Source organism: Olea europaea, chromosome 1, assembly GCF_002742605.1.
Source record: "Olea europaea var. sylvestris chromosome 1, O_europaea_v1, whole genome shotgun sequence".
In the NCBI taxonomy this organism is placed as follows: Eukaryota; Viridiplantae; Streptophyta; class Magnoliopsida; order Lamiales; family Oleaceae; genus Olea; species Olea europaea.
In genome coordinates this window covers 13,850,190-13,866,695 of record NC_036237.1, presented here as the reverse complement: position 1 = coordinate 13,866,695, position 16,506 = coordinate 13,850,190, and the positions used below count along the sequence as shown (strand labels likewise).

Genomic DNA, 16,506 nt, shown 5'->3' with positions numbered 1-16,506 from the left:
TTATTGTTAGTATGATTTTATTTTTATTTTTTGCATCGTTCAAGCCAAGGCAAATTCTTTTGCCATAGTGATATACAATGTAACGTCAACATGCTTACGATAAAAATAAAATAATGTTGCTTAGGAATATGTTAACGTTATTTTGAAATAACTTCTCTAACAAAACACAATTATTAAAGGACATACTCGATTTGAATTTTTTTCAAATACTTTTGACAATGAATATTATGCTTACAGATAATTACCCTAGATTAAATTTTAAACAATTAAAACACTTTTTTGCTATATAATCATTCTCAACAACCAATAGTATAGTTTTTAAATGTTGAAAATTATTTTGACGCCAAATTAGAGCTGGTAACCAGGTTGTTGTCAACTTCAACAACTACAGATATATAGTCGTTGACTATCATCTTTGATGACTACGTAGTATTGGTCATCGAATGTTGAATTTTTCTCTACTTTCAACAATGGGATTCAATTAGTTGTTATTGTTCTATGTTAACGACCAGAAACTATGGCCATTGTATATATGTCATATTATTTGTGTTTCTAACAAACAATTACGTTGTCATTGAATATCAATAGATATTTTGGCGGGATTTCTTGATTAGGCGTCCACTCAACGACCAATATTAATTTAGTCACAGAATATATAGAATTAACGACTAAAATTTTGGTCGTTATAATATATTTCCAACTAATTCAAAATTCGATTGTTCATCATCTATTTTCTATGATCAAACTAATCATTTGGTTGTTAAAAACAACTTTTAACAACCAAATTGATTTGATCGTTGAAATATTTATTGTAAAATATCATTTTTCCTTTAGTGTGCCTTGACTCAAAAACAAGAATTTGCATTAGCTTAGTATTGCCTATGGCAAGCCATTTTCAAGGGAATTGGTGGATCTGAAAAAGTGCCATTCACAATTTGATCAAAAACCCATTTGTTTGCAGCCTCAGTATAGTGTACTCCATCCCAATTTATCATAACTGATGGATCCTCGCATGATTTTCCCACCATTATTTCTTTCCCATTCACTTCAATTTTGCTTCCACAACCATAATGTACGTTGTAGTTGTATCTCCCTCCATGCCCACAACAAGCTCGTAGAGGGTGGACGAACCCTGTAAATATTTACAACATGGTCAGTATGCAGTATTGAATAGAATAATAGACAAAATTTTAACTTATTTTTCTTCGTCCATGAACATTGTTCGGTGTTATGTAGTCCCCTTTACTGTGAAGTTTAAATCTTGATTTTGTCAATGGTGAAGGAGCGGGAATAAACATGTTAGTCACATAACTTATATGGTTGTTTTGATATCACCAACAATTTTTACTTTTAAAACGACTGACGAATTGGTCACCAGATTTTTATTTTTGTTTTATTTTATTCAAGCCAGTTAAATTAACAGAAATGCCAATGTGACAATATTGCCATTGCCATTGTCGATGCCTTTTTCGTCAATCTAGCATGCTAAACTAAAATCGAAATGAATGTTCAGTGACTAAATTTAGAAGGAAAAAAAATACAGTAACCAAGCAAACAACTATATAAGTTGAGGGACTAACAAGATTTTTACCCCTGTAAGGAAATACTCACCATACTTCTTTGCTTGACTGATGAGCTTGTACCTCACTGAATAGACATCAACATAAGTGAAGGCTGCTAATGGAAGATCCTTTCGGAGACGAATCACAGCCTTCTTCAACCCACGGTTGAAATATTGAGCAACCTCGTTAAAAGGGGCTGCACATCCAGCCTTATCAACTTGTCCGGCAGTGATTTGAAGACGGTCCAGAATATACGGTAGACAACCAACCGGTCCAGTGTTGTGTATCCAAAACGACCTACCTCCATGATCATATATATACTGCACGAAACGAAGACAAAAAATTTTGCTTGATCGTTAATAAACTACTAACGCGCGTATATTAGACACGTGTGACAAGAGTCGAATTCAGAATGTTACAAAATCTTTACCTTAATAATGGTTTTGAATTGATCTAGTACATCAGGAACATATGCTCTGACTTGATCAGTGCTCATGTCGAGGAAATAACCAGCAGTTAAATCATTTTGGCCAATATCAAATGTGTACAAGGCACGCGAAAAATCGACGTCCTTAGGCAATAGTCCCTTGAAAATTCCCCCTTCATAGTGACACAAAAAGAACAATTCGATTACTACTGTATGCCATGTTAGTTTTGTCTTCCATTCTGATGTTTATTAACTAAATTGTTTGAGAAAGTAGACATTTGAGTAAATTAATGAACTGAAAAATTGTGGTAATTAAATGCTAATAACTACCTTTACTTCGGATAATCTGAGATCTATGTTGAAAATCATTGAATTGATAATATTGTACGTTTAATGAAAAGGGACTAAAACCGCTCTGATGTAAAGTCGTGTTTTGGGGTCTAATGGTTGAACCAGCAGTCGCGAAATTGGTACCGTGGCTGAAATTTGAGCCTAACGCATCGAGGAAAGCGCTCAAATATGGTAGTCCTAAGCTCTCAGCTGAAATGACAACGTCAATGGTGTCAGCAATTAGGAACTGAATATAATTGAGATAGAAATACTACAAAACTGTCCACATCAAACTATTTGGCTTAGTTTTTGTTAATATGTGATATAATGAAAAAGAATATACTAGAAATAAATAGTTACTAAGGAAAATATCATGTCATGGAGAGAAGAAATTAGCAAATCAAGGCCTGTGTAAACACAGTATCTTTAGAACAAATTCGTCTCCTCACCGTAGGTGCTCGAGATTTTGTTTGAGCGTCGTTAGGCAAAACGGAACCTCCTAGGGGGCCAATTTTTGGTCAGTTTGATCCAACATGTACGCAGGTTGCGCTCACACATAAGTTATAAGGCCTAACGTAAAATTTGGTCCATAATTTGCACGCCCGTGAAAAGAACCTCTATGTCACACATGAGTAGTCATATATAAACCAATTTTTGCCTTGATCATTTTCCTATGTAAGACAACTATAATTGTTTTTCCTCCAACATGTTAAATGGTACACTTTGAACTCCAATTTCTCGGAGCATCAGTTTTGACAAGTAGATATATGATTTCAATGTTCTCACCAAAAAAAAAAAAAAAAAAAACTTTTTAATATATTTCTAATTTTCTCAAAAAAAAAAAAAAAAAAAAAGTCAATCTAGTGATCTACTTTGATCTATCAAAACGAAGGAACAAATCCAACTCAATTTATTGTCATAATTAGCCCATACAAAAGACTTTTTTTCTACAGTTTTCAGTATGTTATTGGCTTATTTTGGTAATAAGCACACAAGATGGCGAAATACTTAAAAGCTTCGCCAAAATATGCACAGAGTACCAATTGCAAGAACTTCAACTGTAAATTATTCTATCCTTCTTGTATAAATGAATGTGCAAGCAGAAGAAAAAAAAAATTGTCTTCTTAGTTCTTACCAATAAAATCAATAACCAGCCTGCCGTTGCAGTACCGCCCTGCCGGTCCATGGAAGTACGACTCTCCATTGGGCGGCGCAGCCTGGCCGAACGCCGCGGACAAGCCACCGGTATCAGAATTCGAGTCGCCAAAGTTAAATATAGCTGGAAACTCACAAATGGTTTTAGCATATACTGGATTTGGAATTGAAAGTGATAAGATTACTGTAAGAAATAATAATATTATCTGAGAATGGGATTCCATGATAGAGAAAGCTATGCAGGAGAGGACAAAGCAAAAAACAGTGAATGATTTGAAGAGACGAAGGAAAAGACAGTTTTCATGTGGTCCGAATTCACGTGGTCTGTTAAACTATGACTCGATCCTCCCGCTTTCAACTTTTGTCGGTAAAATTTGAAGTGAAACATGTTTTCTATAATAATTAAATTACTATAAGGATTTTTGAAGACCACTATTACATTACTATTTTTAGGACTGTTATTACATTACTAATAAAGGATTTTTGAATCTTTAATATTGCTGGAACTGCAATGAAACGAATAGAAGATACTAACTTGTTATTACAACAATCTTAATTTTCTTATAAAGGCTAGCTAATTGCAAAATTTAATTTTATCATAATAGTATTTTTATCTTTTAAATGCTTTTGTTTCAAATAATCCAGGTGGTTTCACATAAAAAAAATCTAATTATCATTCTTGACTTTCAAAAACGTGTCAATATGTGTCGTTCGATATGATGTACACGTGGACGTACTCTTTAGTATATAGATTTTATGCTTAGACACACATTCGATTAATAATCTCATATGTTTTAAGTAAACATGTAAGATAAGAACTAAATATAGAACAATGAGCGGTTTGTCTTTCTAGAGAGAAACAAGCAATACCCTTTTTATATGTCTAAAGATCCATCCATCAAAATGCTATACAAACAGCTATTTATAGTGACCAGGTCAATATGGTCACCATTGAATCCGATCTAAGTGGCCTAATCTATCAAATTCCGGTGTCGCATCATCTCTATCTCACATTAATTACATTAATAGACATTTGATAAGAGGTCAACCACTCTATATCTCTAGACTGACATTATTGATACCTATTTAATGACAACATCACATTAATTAATCATAAAGATACGCTTATCAGACCCTCCTCTGGGCATTAGGGACTTCGGACATTAAGGGGTTCGATAGAAAGAAGTACCCCCACTTCGGAGAATCCAATATAACGACCTCGGCTATTAATGAAATTACTTTCATAACTCCTTCGCTCTTGATCCAATATCACGTGTGTGATCATGGGGCTTCCATGTGGTCCTCATTGAGAGCACTACTTATGATCAATAACAATCTTGAAAGTGCTTATAAGTTAAAATCAAACTGATTGGGTGACAAGCGACATATGGCCTGCTACTTTTGCATGTTTCTGATTATAATCTGTTTAAAAGTTGTTTATTCATTGGTATTCTATTTTTGGAATCCCAAGTCCAAAAGAATGGCTTTCTGGGTTGGCTGATGGCATTGCCCCTAATCATTAATGCTTTTCCAGTTTCCTTTTTGGGCTTAATTAAAGGTTGAATCCCAACCTTAAAAGGCCCCCACCGTCCCGCCCGTAAAACTTTATGAGGGAGGTAAATCGCGGAATGTACCGCAGCAGGCTAGGAAACAAGAGCTGTCTGTACACTGCGCCTATAAGGAGTCCAATTCCATGTTTCAGGAATCGAACCCTCACACTGCGGCTGTCAGCAAGACGTGAGATAACCTCACTCCTGTCCTTTACACCACTGAGCTATGCCCCAGGGGCCCTTTTTGGGCTTAATTAATTACTCCCTCCGTCGATAATCCTGTTTCCATTTTTGTTTATCCCAAATTATAATCCCTTTTTATTTGAGAATGTAGTTAATATATTAATTTCCTAATATACTCCTATTTAGTATGCTTCGTTATCACAAAATCAATTCATTATTTAATTGTAGTTGAACAATAAATTTAAAAAAAAAAAATCGTCTTCCATGACATTTATTAATTTGTATTTGTTTTAGATGACTTTAAAATGTTAATCATATTGATTCTTGCGTTAAACAATTACTAATACCAAAAATAGTTTAACTACCTCGAATATTGGATGCATAATTTTATTACTTTTAATATTGATTACATTAATTTAGGAATATATTAGGAAAAATGATAATAAAATTTATTATTGACTATATTTACTAAATTTTTTTATTCTATGTGAAAAATTAAATAGTACTTTTTTAATGGGTCGGGGGAATCGGAGATTTGGGTTTTAAAGTTATTCTCCAAACAAAATAAAATCTAATGAAGCACACGCATGATTAAAAAAAGGACCATTGTAATTTTTTTTTAGGCATGTTTGATTGCACCCCAATTTCATGGAAAATGGAAATCAAATTCCATCGTTCCAATTTTTTGTTGTTTGGTTGCAAAATTTTTCTTAGAATTCGAATTCCACCTTTCTTGCCACGTAAGCCAATTTTTAGCTTTTCCTTGAATTGGAATTAGAATTCCAATTGCTGGGTTACTGTAGTGGTTTTTCTCTCATTTTTTTTTTTTTTTGGTAATGAAAATAAATTCTAAGAATTATTGTAAAAAAAAAAATTTCCCTTTCATTGACAATTTCTATTTAAAATAAAGTCAAACGAATATCAAAATATAGATTTTTTTTTTTTTGACAATGAAAACAAATTTTATCTTCAATACCAGTAAATTATATCCTTTTAATTGACAATTTTGATGTAAAACAAAATCAAACGAATACCAAAAAATATTTTTATTTCAACATTTTCCAAGTGAAAAATTATATCGATCAAACAAAATAAATTACAATTCTCAAGAAAATAATTTCTAGACAATTTAATTTTTTGAAATTCATTTTCTTTTCACTCAAACACCACCTTTGTGATCAAACGAACCCTTAAATACTTTATTTAAAATAATACTCTCTATAATACAGTAAATATGTAAAAAGTAGACCAAGAAAGAACGTGTCTTTATCCAAATCAATCATTTACGAAAACAGAGTCTCGTACAAATGAGCCACGTGCCAGAGACCAGATTATCCTTTAGAGGAAAATGAACTATTAAATAGTTCAACGAGTAAGGCGCTGGTCAACGGAACCAGAGATTTTTGGGTACGTTCCCCCCTGCGGACTCGTCATTTTTGTGGATTTTACTATTTTCCACATTGATCTCGTCCAGAAGATAAGATTAGTAAAGAACCAAACACGGCCCATATGGACCAATTTTATCTTGTGGAAACTAAACCTCCACTACATACATGGATGCGATGCTCAAAAGGGTATCTTGATGGGAGAAGTGCTATAGTGATGGGCCTTCTGGACAGGCCGAGGTGACAGGGCGAAGGTGTTGCCGGATAAAACTCTTTGGACAGGGGCTGCCGGCAGACAACCCCCCAATAGGGGACTGCCACATAGGCCCCTGTCTATCCATATAGCATTCCCTGTGTTGCCACCTCAGCCCTATCATCTGGACCTGTCCAAAAGGCCTGTTAGAGTAGCAAAATTCATCTTGATGGTACAATCGAACACACGATTATAACTTCTTTTTCTTTTCTTCAATATCGTTACATCCACGTCGCTAATATGTTACAAAGAGTATAAGCAGCAAAATAAGACAAACTATTGCAGAATGAATTAGAACAGCTGAAGAAAACAAATTATATAGAACAGGGAAAAAAACGTTACGGTTCAGAAAAAGAGGGGGAAAAGCCAAAATCGGGGTGGCGCAGCAAGACGGGCATTACAATAGAGTCCTTATGAAAAATGCGCAAAATAGGTTATGCGACTAAAAGAAAGAAAGAGTGCAATTTTACAATTAATCAAGCGATATCAATGTCAGTATTCAATAATTCTAGCTCCATTTCTCACAACCAAAGCGCGAGAGATTTAATGAGAGCTGCCGAAGTTTTATTTTGCTCTAACGTCAGAGGACTAAAAGCAGAACGGCTCAAAGAATCCACAATAACTGAAATTCACCACCTCGGCCTTGACCTGCCATATGATAACAAGTACGGATCACACATCCTAACTTCAAGTCAATAGATCTCAAGTATATAATCCATGCTAAGACACAATTGCATGGACTTTGAGTAAATGTTGCAAGACCAAGAGAAATTTTTTTTTAAAAGAAGGTGAATGTTAGCAAGATATACCTGTCCACGTCTCTGCTTCCCACAAATCCTCTAACCCCGCCACCTTGAGAAGCTTTCCTGTCATCAATCGGCCTTGTCCTGGAATTTACAGTGCCACGAGATCGAGGCCTCTCCATGTAGTCAACAGCTCTGGGATCTTGATATGCCTGTGATAAGGAAGGAGATTTCTCAGAAAATCCAGCTCGAGTCTCTTCATATGATCCAGATCGAGAAGGTCTCTCAGGAAAGACAGATCTGGACTCTTCATAGAGTCCAGGCCGGGAAGGCCTCTCAGGAAACCCGGGCCTATACTTCTCAGACAAGCCAGGTCGAGAACGTGGTCTCTCAGAATGGCCAGCTCTAGGATCCTCGTGTGCCCCTGGCCGGGAAGGAGGTCTCTCTGGAAAACCAGCTCTGGGTTCCTCGTATGGTGCAAGCCGAGAAGGTCTCTCAATAGAGATAGCATCCCTACCAGCTCCAGAACCGGGCCTTTCAAACACTTTCTGGCTATAACGAACCTTGTCATCCAATTCCCGCCTCAGCAGTTCCAAATCCTTCTCTCTTTTAAGAATAAGATCCTGTAAACAGCTTTGCTCTTCACCAGATTTTTCCAGAAATTCCTTTTTCAGGTGCTCAATTTCTTCTTTCAAACTGTTTTCCTCTTCTGTCTCAGGCCTGAAACATTACTTCCCAGTTAGTCTAATAATTTCCATTTTTTTCTGCATTTTGTCCTAATTTTATTGTTTATTTTAGAAACAGGTGCAGCTTGCTTCAAAACAAGCGCACAAAACATTCACACTTAACACTGCAGCTCAATAGTCATAAGGCGTGTCCAAACTGAACATGCTACTGTTATCATTAGTTAAAAACATATTTGATGAGCATATTTTTTTGTAAAGTTGCAGTATCCAGGAACAAGATTTATATGGACTTACATGGATAAAGTTGCAAGAAGACACAAACAAGCAGAAGAAACTAGACCACAATTACAACAAAAATATATTAAAACCTATGTCCATGATTGGATGATCTTATTCTGCTTTTAGTAAGTTGATCTCATTCCAAAATGATTTGTCTTTGCAGTGTAACCTTTAGTTAAAGCACCTATGCGACAATTAAAAATTTTTAATTAATAATTAGAGGTCAAAATAAAGAAGTGATGTCAAATATCAAAATTTTCAATTCTCGTCTGATACTACATGCCAACACAGACCAGGGTATTCCATAGCCATTACCAATGTAAAAAGATGAGATTTAATGTTATATACATATACAACTACAACTCCCCTCACCCAATGTTAACTTCGCAAAATTATGACATCAAAGCCTGCATTCATCCTGTTTTAGTATATGTATTTATTCAATATGGATTGCAACAAAAGTAAAACCTAAGTGTGAAATCAAGGGCAGCTGACAAAATTAGAAACCTCCCCCTACAGTTCTTTCTCTCTTTTATACTTCATAGGCGATCGCTTTGTGATTAACTGCTCTAAAAAACTGCTTGATCGCCCTATAACTACCCACTTTCTTTGTAGTGGCCATTTTGTCATGCAACTGTCCTTTTAACTGCTGCCATTATCTTGCATCGTTCAACCGCTTTGGATTGAACCCCTCGAGTCGTGGAACGTGATAAAGTTACTTTAGCAACTGCCTCAATACCTGCATCATAATGCGTTATGTTTGTTGATACCTTGGGCGATTTGAACATTTGGGCGAGACTTTGGACGACCGTATGCCACTCTATTCGTTCAGACTCTGAGCGACTTGCAAACTTGGACGATGGCGTTACCGCACTATTGGGCCCCTTATTTGGGCATTCACCTTGATTCGTTCAATTGAATTTCGTTCTTTGGGCTATCTGATTTGGGGATCCTCCCATTGGGTTTTATTCTCTGGGCTGTTCGATTTGGGCTGAATTTTTATGTGTCAACACTTTTATTGACAATAGGGTGGATTCGGTGCAGATCGTACATTCTGTGTGCTGTCATGCCAAAAGGATTTTCTTTCACATTTTCTCTGTAACCCAGTTAAGTTTGGAATTAAGTGAGTTCGAGGCACCAGCCTCATTTATTTTTTTTATTTAAATGAGATGGAGCACCCAAAATCACCCTGTTCCACCCGACATTAAAACAGTGCAAAAATACTTGCTCATTTCGCATCTCATCTGACCAAACCAATGAGGTGATTTTATTGTTAGTATGATTTTATTTTTATTTTTTGCATCGTTCAAGCCAAGGCAAATTCTTTTGCCATAGTGATATACAATGTAAAGTCAACATGTTTACGATAAAAATAAAATAATGTTGCTTAGGAATATGTTAACGTTATTTTGAAATAACTTCTCTAACAAAACACAATTATTAAAGGACATACTCGATTTGAATTTTTTTTAAATACTTTTAACAATGAATATTATGCTTACAGATAATTACCCTAGATTAAATTTTAAACAATTAAAACACGTTTTTGCTATATAATCATTCTCAACAACCAATAGTATAGTTTTTAAATGTTGAAAATTATTTTGACGCCAAATTAGAGCTGGTAACCAAGTTGTTGTCAACTTCAACAACTACAGATATATAGTCATTGACTATCATCTTTGATGACTACGTAGTATTGGTCATTGAATGTTGAATTTTTCTCTACTTTCAGAAGTGGGATTCAATTAGTTGTTATTGTTCTATGTTAACGACCAGAAACTATGGCCGTTGTATATATGTCATATTATTTGTGTTTCTAACAAACAATTACGTTGTCATTGAATATCAATATATATTTTGGTGGGATTTCTTGATTAGGTGTCCACTCAACGACCAATATTAATTTAGTCACAGAATATATAGAATTAACGACTAAAATTTTGGTCGTTATAATATATTTCCAACTAATTCAAAATTCGACTGTTCATCATCTATTTTCTACGATCAAACTTATCATTTGGTTGTTAAAAATAATTTTTAACGGCCAAATTGATTTGATCATTGAAATATTTATTGTAAAATATCATTTTTCCTTTAGTGTGCGTTGACTCAAAAACAAGAATTTGCATTACCTTAGTATTGCCTATGGCAAGCCATTTTCAAGGGAATTGGTGGATCTGAAAATGAGCCATTCACAATTTGATCAAAAACCCATTTGTTTGCAGCCTCAGTATAGTGTACTCCATCCCAGTTTATCATAACTGATGGATCCTCGCATGATTTTCCCACCATTATTTCTTTCCCATTCACTTCAATTTTGCTTCCACAACCATAATGTACGTTGTAGTTGTATCTCCCTCCATGCCCACAACAAGCTCGTAGAGGGTGGACGAACCCTGTAAATATTTACAACGTGGTCAGTATGCAGTATTGAATAGAATAATAGACAAAATTTTAACTTATTTTTCTTCGTCCATGAACATTTTTCGGTGTTACATAGCCACTTTACCGTGAAGTTTAAATCTTGATTTTGTCAATGGTGAAGGAGCGGGTATAAACATGTTAGTCACATAACTTATATGGTTGTTTTGATTTCGCCAACAATTTTTACTTTTAAAACGACTGACGAATTGGTCACCAGATTTTTATTTTTGTTTTATTTTATTCAAGCCAGTTAAATTAACAGAAATGCCAATGTGTCAATATTGCCATTGCCATTGTCGATGCCTTTTTTGTCAATCTAGCATGCAGAATGACTAAACTAAAATCGAAATGAATGTTCAGTGACTAAATTTAGAAGGAAAAAAAATACAGTAACCAAGCAAACAACTATATAAGTTGAGGGACTAACAAGATTTTTACCCCTGTAAGGAAATACTCACCATACTTCTTTGCTTGACTGATGAGCTTGTACCTCACTGAATAGACATCAACATAAGTGAAGGCTGCTAATGGAAGATCCTTTCGGAGACGAATCACAGCCTTCTTCAACCCACGGTTGAAATATTGAGCAACCTCGTTAAAAGGGGCTGCACATCCAGCCTTATCAACTTGTCCGGCAGTGATTTGAAGACGGTCCAGAATATACGGTAGACAACCAACCGGTCCAGTGTTGTGTATCCAAAACGACCTACCTCCATGATCATATATATACTGCACGAAACGAAGACAAAAAATTTTGCTTGATCGTTAATAAACTACTAACGCGCGTATATTAAATACGGGTGACAAGAGTCGAATTCAGAATGTTATAGTATCTTTACCTTCATAATGGTTTTGAATTGATCTAGAACATCAGGAACATATGCTCTGACTTGATCAATGCTCATGTTGAGGAAATAACCAGCAGTTAAATCATTTTGGCCAATATCAAATGTGTACAAGGCACGCGAAAAATCGACGTCCTTAGGCAATAGTCCCTTGAAAACTCCCCCTTCATAATGACACAAAAAGAACAATTCGATTACTACTGCATGCCATGTTAGTTTTGGTCTTCCATTCTGATGTCTATTAACTAAATTGTTTGAGAAAGTAGACATTTGAGTAAATTAATGAACTGAAAAATTGTGGTAATTAAATGCTAATAACTACCTTTACTTCGGAGAATCTGAGATCTATGTTGAAAATCATTGAATTGATAATATTGTACGTTTAATGAAAAGGGACTAAAACCGCTCTGATGTAAAGTCGTGTTTTGGGGTCTAATGGTTGAACCAGCAGCGCGAAATTGGTACCGTGGCTGAAATTTGAGCCTAACGCATCGAGGAAAGCGTTCAAATATGGTAGTCCCAAGCTCTCAGCTGAAATGACAGCGTCAATGGTGTCAGCAATTAAGAACTGAATATAATTGAGATAGAAATATTAACAAACTGTCCACATCAAACTATTTGGCTTAGTTTTTGTTAATATGTGATATAATGAAAAAGAACATACTAGAAATAAATAGTTACCAAGGAAAATATCAAGTCATGGAGAGAAGAAATTAGCAAATCAAGGTCTGTGTAAACACGATGTTCTTAGAACAAATTCTTCTCCTCACCGTAGGTACTCGAGATTTTGTTTGAGCGTCCGTTAGGCAAAACGGAACCTCCTAGGGGGCCAATTTTTGGTCAGTTTGATCCAACATGTACGCAGGTTGCGCTCACACATAAGTTATAAGGCCTAACGTAAAATTTGGTCCATAATTTGCACGCCCGTGAAAAGAACCTCTATGTCACACATGAGTAGTCGTATATAAACCAATTTTTGCCTTGATCATTTTCCTATGTAAGACAACTATAATTGTTTTTCCTCCAACATGTTAAACGGTACACTTTGAACTCCAATTTCTCGGAGCATCAGTTTTGACAAGTAGATATATGATTTCAATGTTCTCACAAAAAAAAAAAAAAAAAGTCAATCTAGTGATCTACTTTGATCTATCAAAACGAAGGAACAAATCCAACTCAATTTATTGTCATAATTAGCCCATACAAAAGACTTTTTTTCTACAGTTTTCAGTATGTTATTGGCTTATTTTGGTAATAAGCACACAAGATGGCGAAATACTTAAAAGCTTCGCCAAAATATGCACAGAGTACCAATTGCAAGAACTTCAACTGTAAATTATTCTATCCTTCTTGTATAAATGAATGTGCAAGCAGAAGAAAAAAAAAATTGTCTTCTTAGTTCTTACCAATAAAATCAATAACCAGCCTGCCGTTGCAGTACCGCCCTGCCGGTCCATGGAAGTACGACTCTCCATTGGGCGGCGCAGCCTGGCCGAACGCCGCGGACAAGCCACCGGTATCAGAATTCGAGTCGCCAAAGTTAAATATAGCTGGAAACTCACAAATGGTTTTAGCATATACTGGATTTGGAATTGAAAGTGATAAGATTACTGTAAGAAATAATAATATTATCTGAGAATGGGATTCCATGATAGAGAAAGCTATGCAGGAGAGGACAAAGCAAAAAACAGTGAATGATTTGAAGAGACGAAGGAAAAGACAGTTTTAAGGTGGTCCGAATTCACGTGGTCTGTTAAACTATGACTCGACCCTCCCGTTCTCAATTTTGTGTCGGTAAAATTTGAAGTGAAACATGTTTTCTATAATAATTAAATTACTATAAGGATTTTTGAAGACCATTATTACATTACTATTTTTAGGACTGTTATTACATTACTAATAAAGGATTTTTGAATCTTTACTATTGTTGGAACTGCAATGAAACGAATAGAAGATACTAACTTGTTATTACAACATTCTTAATTTTCTTATAAAGGCTAGCTAATTGCAAAATTTAATTTTATCATAATAGTATTTTTATCTTTTATATGCTTTTGTTCCAAATAATCCAGGTGGCTTCACATAAAAAAATATAATTATCTTTCTTGACTTTCAAAAATGTGTCAAGGTGTCGTTCGATATGATGTACACGTGGACGTACTCTTCAATATATAGATTTTATGCTTAGACACACATTCGATTAATAATGTAAGATAGTCTCATATGTTTTAAGTAAACATGTAAGATAAGAACTAAATATAAAACAATGAGTGGTTTATCTTTCTAGAGAGAAACAAGCAATACCCTTTTTATGTCTAAAGATCCATCCATCAAAACGTTATACAAACAGCTATTTATAATGATCAAGTCGATGTGGTCACCGTTGGATCCAATCCAAGTGGTCTAATCTGTTAGATTCTGGTGTCGCATCAACTCTATCTCATATTAATTACATTGACAGACATTTGACAAGAGGTCAACCACTCTATACTCTTAGGCTGACATTCTTGATACATATTTAATGAGAACGTCACATCAATTAATCCTAAAGATACGCTTATCAGACCCTCCTCTGGGCGTTAGGGACTTCAGACATTAAGGGGTTTGATAGAAAGAAGTACCCCCACTTTGGATACAAACCACTTCGGAGAATCCAATATAACTATCTCGGCCGTTAATGAAATTACTTTCATAACTCCTTCGCTCTTGACCCAATGCCACGTGTGTGATCATGGGGCTTCCATATGGTTCTCATTGAGAGCACTACTTATGATCAATAACAATCTTGAAAGTGCTTATAAGTTAAAATCAAACTGATTGGGTGACAAGCGACATATGGCCCGGTACTTTTGCGTGTTTCTGATTATAATCTGTTCAAAAGTTGTTTATTTATTGGTATTCTATTTTTGGAATCCGGAGTCCTAAAGAACGGCTTTATGGGTTGGCTGATGGCATTGCCCCTAATCATTAATGCTTTTCCAGTTTCCTTTTTGGGCTTAATTAATTAATCCCTCCGTCGATAATCCTGTTTCCATTGTTGTTTATCCCAAATTATAGTTCCTTTTTTATTTGAGAACGTAGTTATTATATTAATTTCCTAATATACTCTTATTTAGTGGGCTTCGTTATCACAAATATAAATCACTTCATTATTCAATTGTAGTTGAACAATAAAAATAAAAATAAAAATAAAAATAAAAAGCAATCATCCTCCATGACATTTATTAATTTGTATTTGTATTTGTATTAGATGACTTTAGAATGTTAATCATATTGATTCTTGCGTTAAACAATTACTAATACCAAAAATAGTTTAACTACCTTGAATATTGGATGCATAATTTTATTACTTTTAATATTGATTACATTAATTTAAGAATATATTAGGAAAAATGATAATAAAATTTACTATTGACTATATTTACTAAATTTTCTTATTCTACGTGAAAAATTAAATAGTACTTTTTTAATGGGACGGGGGAATCGGAGATTTGGGTTTTAAAGTTATTCTCCAAACAAAATAAAATCTAATGAAGCACACGCATGATTAAAAAAAGGACCATTGTAATTCTATTTTAGGTCATATTTCATTGCACCCCAATTTTATAAAAATTAGAAACTAAATTCCATCTTTCCAATTTTTTGTTGTATAAGCCAATTTCTAGCTTTTCCTTAAATTGGAATTAGAATTCCAATTTTTGGGTTACTGTCGCGTTTTTTTTTTCAATTTTTTTTTTTGGCAATAAAAATAAATTCTAAGAATTATTGTAAAAAAATATTTCCCTTTAATTAACAATTTTTATATAAAATAAAGTCTAACGAATATCAAAATATAAATGATTTTTTTTTTTTGACAATGAAAACAAATTTTATCCCCAATACCAGTAAATTATCTCTTTAATCGGCAATTTTTATGTATAACAAAGTTAAGCAAACACCAAAAAATATTTTTATTTCAACATTTTTCACGTAAAAAATTATATCGGTCAAACACAATAATTTACAATCTCCAAAAAAATAATTTCTAGGCAATTTAATTCTCTAAAATTTATTTTCTTTCCACCCTAATTTCATCTTTGTAATCAAACGGACCTTAGATACTTTATTTAAAATAATATACTCGCTATAATACAACAAATATGTAAAAGTAGAACAAGAAAGAACGTGTCTTTATCCAGATCAATAATTTACGAAAAAAGAGTCGCACAAATGAGCCACGTGCTAAAGACCAGATTATCCTTAAGAGGAAAATAAACTATTAAATAGTTCAACGAGTAAGGCGCTGGTCTATGGAACCAGAGATTTTTGGGTACGTTCCCCCCTGCGGACTCGTCATTTTTGTGGATTTTACTATTTTCCACATTGATCTCGTCCAGAAGAAAAGATTAGTAAAGAACCAAACACGGCCCATATGGACCAACTTTATCTTGTGGAAACTAAACCTCCACTACATACATGGATGCGATGCTCAAAAGGGTATCTTGATGGGAGAAGTGCTATAGTGACGGGCCTTCTGGACAGGCCGAGGTGATAGGGTGAAGGTGTTGCCAGATAAAACTCTTTCGACAGGGGCTGGTGGCAGACAACCCCCCAATAGGGGACTGCCACATAGGCCCTGTCTATCCATATAGCATTCCCTGTGTTGCCACCTCAGCCCTATCATCTGGACCTGTCCAAAAGG

At 34.7% G+C, this 16,506-nt stretch overlaps 2 protein-coding genes and 1 pseudogene across 3 annotated transcripts; all 3 read right to left on the bottom strand.

The window, feature by feature from the left end:
- Nucleotides 1–845: 845 nt before the first annotated feature.
- LOC111395064 (GDSL esterase/lipase At3g26430-like) lies at nt 846–3,739 on the bottom strand. Of its 2 annotated transcripts, none has more exons than XM_023021086.1 (5): nt 3,455–3,739; nt 2,320–2,529; nt 1,993–2,162; nt 1,612–1,882; nt 846–1,132 (listed from the first exon to the last, which is right to left on the bottom strand). In XM_023021086.1, the coding sequence occupies exons 1-5, from the start codon at nt 3,696–3,698 to the stop codon at nt 870–872; spliced, it is 1,158 nt and encodes a 385-aa protein (XP_022876854.1). In that variant the 5' UTR covers nt 3,699–3,739; the 3' UTR covers nt 846–869. The 2 variants fall into 2 exon arrangements, with proteins under 2 accessions (XP_022876854.1, XP_022876861.1); XM_023021093.1 differs by having other exon boundaries at nt 932–1,132; nt 1,592–1,882.
- A 3,407-nt stretch (nt 3,740–7,146) lies between these two features.
- On the bottom strand, nt 7,147–8,316 carry LOC111404657 (eukaryotic translation initiation factor 4B2-like; the record flags this gene model as incomplete). Its single annotated transcript, XM_023033435.1, has 2 exons — nt 7,147–7,493; nt 7,655–8,316. Coding segments are annotated over 2 exons (681 nt in total), but the record flags the coding sequence as incomplete, so codon positions are not given.
- Nucleotides 8,317–10,472: 2,156 nt separating this feature from the next.
- On the bottom strand, nt 10,473–13,518 carry LOC111395058 (annotated as a pseudogene).
- Nucleotides 13,519–16,506: the final 2,988 nt, after the last annotated feature.